The sequence below is a fragment of the Talpa occidentalis genome, unplaced genomic scaffold (assembly GCF_014898055.3).
Source record: "Talpa occidentalis isolate TD23 unplaced genomic scaffold, MPIMG_talOcc4v2.1 talOcc4.5, whole genome shotgun sequence".
Taxonomy (NCBI): Eukaryota; Metazoa; Chordata; class Mammalia; order Eulipotyphla; family Talpidae; genus Talpa; species Talpa occidentalis.
Window position 1 is genome coordinate 123966498 of NW_023604861.1, and position 9009 is coordinate 123975506.

Sequence of the window (9009 nt, forward strand, 5' to 3'; positions counted from 1 at the left end):
ATGGCTGGCCTCCCAGCCTCTCCTCTGTGGGGCAGAGGAAGTCAAGAAAGTTGGTTCCAAGCATAGGATCTCGTACCATGGACTTCTAAGGATTCTGGCCTGGAAATTGCCTGGATGGACTAGTAAGACAGGCTTTTGTTCCTATTTCAAATATTATTCTCTGAAAATTGTGGAGGTGGTGGGCGGGAAATGACAAGCTGAAATCATGGGGTGTACACCTTCCAACAGCCACATTGTTAATAGCGTCGCTAAGAGTGGCTTCCAGTTTTTCAAGAAGCCCAAAGCAATTTTGCCAGAACACCAGGGGGGCAGTGACAGAAGCTCCAATCCTTTGCTGATTCAGAACTCCACATGCTATGACACTGGAGGGACCTTAGCCCAGAGAGAGAGGCTGGCAGAGGGGCAGCCAAATTTCAGGTGGCCCCAAATCACAGCTGAAGAGCAGCTCACGGGAGATCCCACTGCCGGCAGCAGGAAAGACATGGAAGGACCGGCCCCAGGCACCACAACCTCCCCACCCCAGGTGAACCAGTCACAGAGGCACAGGGCTAAGGGTGTCCTATTCAAGGCGCAGAGCTCCCGTGGGTCACAAGGGACAGCCTTTTCCGGGGAGGAAAGTGAAGACAGTAATACCCAGGAGACCTCCAAAGGGGAAAGGAAGCCAAGACGCCACAGTTCGGGCCGACAGGGCCACTGCTGCCCAACCAACCACCCCACTCAGGCGTCTGAAGGCCAGATGGACTTCCCTGAGCCCCTGGTGAAGGCCCACCGGCACGCGTACACCTATCTGCACTCCAGCCTCTCCAAGTATGAAGCGATTCTGTGTCTCACTCATCAGGCCACGCGGACCCAGGAGCTACTACAGCCCATGGTCAGCTTCCTGCTGCTGTGCTTTGATGAGGTCCACCAGCTCTTGGGGGAGATCGCCAGGGATGGAGAAGTGCTCCTCCAGGAAGTTGGGGGGGATCTGGCTTGGCCCTTGAGGAATGGAAAGCCCCAGGAGCAGCCAGATCTCCTGCAGCAGCTTCTGCAGTACACAGCGAACAAGCTGCAGGCGCTCAGTGGCACAGTAGCCTCCCTGACCGGCAGCCTCCTGGAGGGCTCCAGCAGCTACCTCCACTCCATGGCGAGTTGCTTGGCAAATAAGCTGAGCACCCAGAGGGGTGCGGATGAACGCCTCCTGAGAACTCTGGAGCTACTGGAGAGCTTGGCAAGCGGCCCAGATGACCCTGGGGTGCAGGGTCTACCTTTATGCTCTGACGACAGTGGCATTGGCGCTGACAGTGAGTCTGGGCAGCCGGTAGACAAGCTGGGCAAGCAAGCGAGCTGGGACTTAGTGTCGGAGCCTGCAGAATGGAAGCCAAGGACTTCACCCACCATGGAAGCCAGGCTTTCGGGACATGTCCAGAGGCCACTCTGGGTGGGTTCAGACAGACCTCTGGACTGTCCATTCTCAAGGCTTCTTTCGGCAAAGAGTCAGCTGGCAGCACAGGGTGCAGCAGAGAGCTCATGGCCCTCTAGCACAGTTCCAGAAAATACTACCTCCAGGCCTTTGACTCTGAGCGATAATGCTCTGTATCGTTCCCTTGCGCTGGGGATCTCTGTGGAGCCACATCTTACTAAAAGCTCCCGGTTGATGGACACACCATTGCTCAGCAGGGAGGACAGCAGCCCAGAGGAAGAGGAAAACAGAGCTAATGGCACAAATCCATGTGCAGGACAGGAAGTTGCTTCCGGTCCAAGGCCAAGATCATCACCAGCTGGTGCAGAAACTATATTTCAGCCTTACCTCCAGAGACTGAAGAGGCCCCAGGCCCAGGAAATGATTCTAAAGATGAAGGAAGCCATCAGTGAAAGGATTAAGTTTGTTCCTGTGCCCGCTGGGCACCAGGACTGGAATGAGGAGGAGAAGACAGCACTGCGCCCACCAAGGCCGCGCACGGTGAGTGGCAGCAGGAGGGTCCCCCCCAGGCAGAGGAGGTCCCAGTCAGAGACCTGTCTTGAGAACCAAGTGAAGGACCCCACCCTCCAAGAGCTGCGGAGGGCCCACCGGGACCTCAGCCTGAGGCTGGACGTGTTCTACAGGCTGGGCACTGGACAGCAGGGGCAGAGCAAGGTGCAGGCCCCTCAGGCCAGGGCAGCAGCTCTGAGGCTGGGCGGCTGCAGGCTTGCCCTGAGCAACACCATCCGCAAGCTGAAGGCATCCCTCGCCGAGAACTTCAGCGTTTTGCCAAGTCAGGACAAGACCATTTTGCAAAAATGCGGTCCCCACACTGAGGGTGACCGGCCCTGGCAGGGCACAGCGGAGGGGCTTCCCTGGGCTACCCCAGCAGTTGAAAAGGCCATTGAGGCTTCTGGGGCCAAGGACAGGAACATGGCGGGCCCTCCCACCAGAACATCCGTCAAGAAACTCATCGAAACTTTCAGTTCCTCAGAGAACCTGAGGACACTGGGGGATTCCCAGGACTCCAGGACAAGCCCCAGCCTCAGGAAGTGGGGTGTCCCCATTCTACCCTCCCGATTTCCTGGCCTTGCTCCTTCGCATTCAAAGCCCCAAATTTCTCCAGCAGGAAGAGGATTTCCCAAAGTGGGCCCAAATGGGAGGCCCTTCGCCCCTATCTTTCCTCCTCTGCCCACAGCAAGAGCACCCAGGAGCGGGGACGTCAACACAGACCGGGAGGAAGACCCAGAGCTTCTCCCTCCACCACCGCTGGAAATTCTGATGGACAAATCTTTCACTTCTCTGGAGCCCCCAGAAACCAGTGAGCCAGCAAGGAGCTCCCCTGAAGAGCCCTTCGTGCCAGGGCAGGGAGGGGCTGGCCCTGCACACAGGATGTGGGCTTCCCCAAAGCTAAGAGCCTCCCTGCGCCCCATGGACCTGCTGCCCAGCCGGAGCAGTGCTGCGCGTGCCAAGCCCACCAGCTGCACAGGGCCAGGGAGCAACAGCAGCATCTACAGTGCCCGAAAGCTGGCCTCGAGCCTCAGCCACCTGCCAGCAACCAGCAAAAACCCAGAGGGGGAGAGTGACGGGGCTCAGAGGCAGGCACGAGCGGACAAGGTGGCAGGCCTGTCCAAGTGTCCCCAGAAGGCCATCCCGGGGCATCACGCCAGCCACACATCTGCACACAACAGGACTTCAGAATCCAGCCTGGCCGGACCAATGCGAGGCCTGTGTGATCCCGAGGCCATGAGGCAGAGCCCGGAGAGAAACCCTGCTGTGGCCAGGAAGGCCTCTCCTGCCAGGACACACTGGGCCCCCCGGATGGACAGGATGCACCCGAGCCTGGCCTCCCCTCCCAGACCTGCCCAGCCAAGTACCTCCTCTGTGCACGCCTCCCCCAGCCCACCAATCAGCCCCCCCGTGAGCCCCAGGGTGCTAAGCCCCCCAACAGTGAAAAAACAAGGTTCTCCCAGCCCTCCCCTAAAGAGCCCACCCACCCAGCACCAGGTCTCCAGCCCCCCTACCCAGCGCTCAGAAGCAAAACCCCCTTCCTTTGGGCCACCCCCATCCCCTCCCGGGTCCCCTCCTCTTGGGTGCAAGGAGATAAACTCTGCAGTCACTGTGGCAGCCACGGCCAAAGCATCTGGGAACACACGCTCCATATTCTGCCCGGCCACCTCCTCTCTGTTTGAAGCTAAAGCACCGCAGTCCGCAGCCCGCCAGCTCACGCCACCGTCACTGCCCCCGGAGGCCGGGAGCCCTCGTGGAAGCCCCCCGGGATGCAGGAGAAGCAGCTCAAGGCCACACCTGAAGGGGGCTCCCCGAGGGGAGGGGCTCTGTGTGCCCTCAGTCCTCAGCCTTTCTCCAGAAGGACAGCTTCCACCCACCGGCCAGGCCTCTGCCCTCCACTGCCTGTCTCGGGCACCACCAGCTGCGCCTGGGAATCCCAGCCAGGCCACAGCAGGTAAGCGACCCCCTTGGTCATGGAAACTGGGCTGCTGCACCCTTCGGGTCTGAGGATCAGGGCCTTAGCATCTTCCAGGTCAGACTGTGCTCCAGAGAGGCAGTTGGAAAACGGGTCTAGGGACTCTCTGGCCTCCCCACCACCCCCACCCTCGCCTAGCACCCCTCCATCCCCACTAAACCTTGAGCAACTGTGCCTCGCCTGTTACACATTTCAGGTTCCCGAGAAAGATTTAGTTGAAGAGACTCTGTTGCATTAAAAATAAAGTTTAAGGCAATCAAGTTTAAGGCAATCAAGCACACACGCCCCTTATTTCACAGGCAGAGACTGAGATGAAGTGACTCCCCCCCGGCTGAGCCACTGTCTCCCTTGCTGTCACTGTTGTCACTGCAGTAGGCCAGCATCTGGGTGGGGGGTGCTCAGACTTTTGGGTCTCAGGACCCCTTTAAAGTCTTAATGGTTGAGATGCCCCCAGAAAGCCTTTATGTAGGTGGGTTCTCATCTATTACTTTTTACTGTTTTATAAATTATTTGACTGTCTATCATTTTAAAAAGAACCCCATATTTGTTAACATAAATAATATATCCTTATGAACAGTCACTATATTTTCCACAACAACAACAAAAAATGTAGTCACAAGCAAGGCCCTCTCAGCTGTTCGTGCAAATCTCTTCAGTGTCTGCTTCACAGAAAGACAGCTGGACCCTCTGCTCTGCAGCAGCGGCCCATCTGCCGCGGTGCCCACCCCCTGTGGGCCAGAGACTGCATCTACAGTCACAAAAGAATGAGCAAAAGAGACAAATTGCATTTGGGGGTTGGATATAGGGGACCCCCTTACATCCCTGAAAGGGCTGGAATATAGATCCTGGCGGCGTGGGGTAGACAGGGTTGGCTTCCCCACACCCCTGCTCCTTTAATTTGGCCTGACATCTACCTCCCCCTCCTGAAGAGCAAAAGTCTCCAGCAGCCCTGAGCTCCAGTCCGGGCGGGGCCGCTGCACTGGCTGCCTTAGGAGGCCGAGCTCTGGGGTGCCTTCCGTAGGAGGGGCCCGCGGCAGCGGCAGGTCGCGGGCACAGCCATGCTGAGTCCTGGGCATGCGACCGCCTCAGGCATCAGTCAGAGCGCCCTTGCAGGAGCACTGAAAGGAGCACTCCCATGCCCGAGAGGTTATTTTATAGAATTCATAGGGAAATGCATCTTTGCCAGAAGTCGGCCAAGGCTGGGACGTGGGGCTGGGGATGTACATCCGAGGCCTATTAGAGAGGAACTCTCATCATTGTCTCTTGATATCAGATCAGACAGAGCTCAGCCATCACCGTCCCCACTCTGCATTGCTCACGATTGCGTAAATCAGCAGTTCATTTCCACCAGAATGACAAAAGTTTCAGACTTCAACCATCTGCCCAGGCACAAATGGTAATTTTTTTACAAAGGACTCGGCAGTCAATTTTAAATAAAGATATTATCTCAGGAAAGTTGTGCATGATTATAGTTACATAAACTTCCCCAGCCACTTGAAAGAAATGAAATATTGATTATTTTCGCAAGAATCTAAATGTAACATTGCTCTTTTCTTAAGTCTAAAATGAGCTTCCTCCAGCACAGTGCCTTTCATCTGCGAACCTCTATAAATGTTAATGCATTATCCCTCACACTGGCCACTTATTCAGTTATTAGATTTCTAAAACTGTGCCCTTCAGAAGAGCTTGAGAGAACAGGGACAATAAAATGGCATTAATTAAAAACACTAACATTTTAAAACAGCAGGAGCAATAATAAAGTAACATAAAATTGTTCAAGAAGAAAATAATGGCCTTCTCTCAGGCTTTTCCTCGGAACAGGGCAGGCTGAAAAGTTGTTTTATGTCCTGAAACTCAGCACTTGGAGAGATGGGGGGTGTAGCTTGAAAGAGGGGGAGGACTCGCACACAGGAGTCTCCCCAAGGTCGAGCGGGAGGTCATACCATCACTCGCATCGGCTCCCGTGTCTCCGGATGAGACGACCCCTCTAACTCATTGCAAACTGTCACCTGTGAGCATGTGATGGGCAAATGCCCGTCCCCCGCGGCCTGCCCACCCCGTTATGCTGGCATGTGGGAGCAGAGGCACGCCAGCTGGGAGCACACTGCGCTGTGCAGCGCCGTAGAGGACATGGTGTTTTGTTTCTGTTTTTTGGGGGTTTTTTTTTTGTGGGACCCTCGCCAGTGGCTGGGGAATGAACCGGCGCTGCAGAGGCTGCGGGCAGCCTCGCAGCCCAGCGCTCAACCGCTGCGCCACCAGGGGAGGCCCTGGACAAGCATTTTTTCTGCCCTCCTGCCTGCGGGAAACACCACCACCTGGGAACTGAGCATGATTTCCCCCAAGACGGTGCAACAGCCAACAACCCGTACCGGCGGCAGCAACTGCTCCGAACTGCTGTTTCCCCCACTGGGGTCTTGCAAGGACATGATCACCCCCATCTTTTCTTGCAGCCTTGACAGCCCGGCAGGATGACCTGGCCCACATTGCACGCAGGCCCCCTCCAGCCATCCCACAACAGAGAAAATGTTGATGTTTATATTCTTGGATCGTGGGGCCCAGGGGGCTGGGAACAGTCTTTGGAGGCTTACCCAGGAAGCTCCGCAGCGGAGCTTCACCTGTTATTTCTGTGTTGATTCCCCCGGTGCAGGTACTTGTCTCCAGGTCTCAGCATGCTGGGCCCTGTGGGCTTTTAAGAGTCCAGATTTTCTCCTATAATGTGGTGCTTTTAGCCTTTGCCTGGATTGGCCAGACAGGGGCTCTCTGCCCCAACCCCTGAACCCAGCTTCTAAATCAGGCCACCTAAGGACCAGCCAGGCAGTCACCTCCACAGCCCACCTCCCAGCAGTGCTGGGGACATGTACAACCAGTGACACTGTGACAAGCAGGAGCTTGGGCCTGCCGACCTGTGCCCGTGTGGAATCTGGCTGGGAGGACACAGTTCTAGAATCACATGTGTCAGAATTCTGTGCTCCCTCCACCGATGCTGTGTGCCACGATTCCTCTGGGCTGGTCTTTCCAGTTGGGAGCAGCAAAGGGCCGTGAGATGCTCCAAAGAGAGTTGGGGGGGGGGGGGGGGGAGTGGGAGGCAGGAAGGAAGGAAGGAGGGAGTCACACGGAGTCCTGCAGGGACCTGCAATGGGGCCAGAGGCCAACACAGGTGTGGTTGCTCTAAGGAGCAAGGTGGGTTTCTCAGCTGAAAATCACATGTGAATGCCAGCCTTAGCGCCCACCCCACCTCACCTCCATTCCGACCACCTTGATCTTGTTAGACTCCAAAGTCAGCCTGTCCTCTGCTGCTTTGACATCCCATGAAAGCCAGGCACACAGAGCCGAGCGTGCTATGTAATGAAGCTCTCCGGGACTTGTCCAGAACATGGTGTCAGGGCAAAGAGAAGGGCCTCTGTCTGTGCTCGTGGGCTGCGGGGTCCACTCCTGGCCCTCAAGTTCCTGATGGAGAGGCCCTGGCCAAGGCCCCAACTCCCTGGACCTCGGCCGCCCACCCGGAGCATGACAGGATGGCCTGTCCCGTCCAGGTAGGACTCCCGATGTTTGCCGCCCTGCTAGCAACGCAACTGTAGTACGCTGCACCCCAGGCTCATGCCTTTGTGTGCCCCTTGAGATGGGTACTATCACCTCCATTTTGCCAGAAAGGAAACTGCACTCCAGTGCACGCGGGGAGGCCCTTCCCACTCAGGCCCCTCACTATGTCTCTGGGCTGGGAGGCTCTGCTGTGGCCACGTGCTGGCCCTGCAGTGTCCATCTTCGTCCATTCAAGAGCAGGGTGGGAGCTGAGCAAAGCGGGTTTCGTTGTGATCGCTGGTGATGTCTAAGTCAGCCAGCGAAGCCTGGTCTTTCATTAAACAAGAACTGCTTTAAAAACAAAACAAAATGAAGGCCCAGCTGCCAGAGCTCCTGTGGGAGTTGCTTTGTTTAGAGCAACAGGATCCTGGGCATCAGGGGAGAGAACAGGACTCAACCTGTCAGCGCGACGCCGGAGCTGGCTCCCACGGAGCAGGACCAGGCCAGGCAGGCGCGAGGACAGCGCCGCCGGACAGAGAGGCACGGAAAGGCAAGCAAACGTGCTGCAGAAAAGCAGGCGAGGCCGACAGAGAAAGGCAGAGGCCCGTACCAAGAAGGGCCCACCAGGCCCGTGGGTGAGACAGACTGATGGGGCGGGACAGACAGACGCAGAGAGGAGGGTAGGGAGGGGCCAGAGGACGCCCAGGCAGGGGAGTTTGATCTGCACCTGTCCTGTCTCTTGGCAGCAGCAGTGAGGACGGGGAGCCGCGGAGCAGTCCTTGTGCCTCAGAACTGAAGGGCGGCAGGGGTGCACCACCCCCAGAGTTCTGCGTGCTTGGCCATGGGCTGCACCGGGAGGTCAGCACCAACCCTGCCCTGGACAAGCCCCAGCCAGAAGCACAGCCCCAGCAGAAGAAAGTGGCCTGACGGGCTAGCCAGCGGCGCCCCAAGGGTGCCGGACATTGAAGTCAGCAGAGGGCGGCAGCCAAGCGTAGTGGGCAAACCCAACTCCTACTGAGATGTCCTAGAAAGGTCTGGAAGGTGCCCTGCCCAGCAGGTCTGCCAAATTCTAAACAATCAGTGTTTTTCAATTCTAGATCCCGGTTGGCCTTGGTAGTCAAAGGTTAACTTTAGATCCCACAATGACTCTGTGTAACCTTCAAGCACTGGCCTTAATTTAAGCGGGAAATGCATAGATGGGACAGGTGTTGGGTCCTGAAATCATGTCTTCCTCACAACAATGAATGAAGTACAAGGTGTTCTCTCATCTGTAAAGAAAACCAGCCCTACCCCCACCTGCCACCCTGCCAGCCAAGATCTTGCCTGGGGTCACACAGCGAGGCAGAGGGCAGAGCACACAATGAACAGGTGCGCCTGGCACTAGAATCTATTGTGTCTCCTTACATTTCACCACTGCTCTGTCACTCTGTCCCCCTGCGCACATGCAGCTGTACAAAAGGTTGAAAAGCTTTGCTTTCTGAAGGGTTTGGAGAGGCTCAGCGTTGATGTCCTCATGGGGGGTGAGCCTGATGGCACTGGGGCGCAGCTCCTACCCCACTTCCCT

The 9009-nt window shown here is 56.7% G+C and overlaps 1 protein-coding gene across 1 annotated transcript; it reads left to right on the forward strand.

The window, feature by feature from the left end:
* Positions 1–205: 205 nt before the first annotated feature.
* PCARE (photoreceptor cilium actin regulator) lies at positions 206–8372 on the forward strand. Its single transcript, XM_037526891.1, is given in 3 exon segments — positions 206–3755; positions 3758–3905; positions 8192–8372. Coding segments are annotated over 3 exon segments (3879 nt in total).
* Positions 8373–9009: the final 637 nt, after the last annotated feature.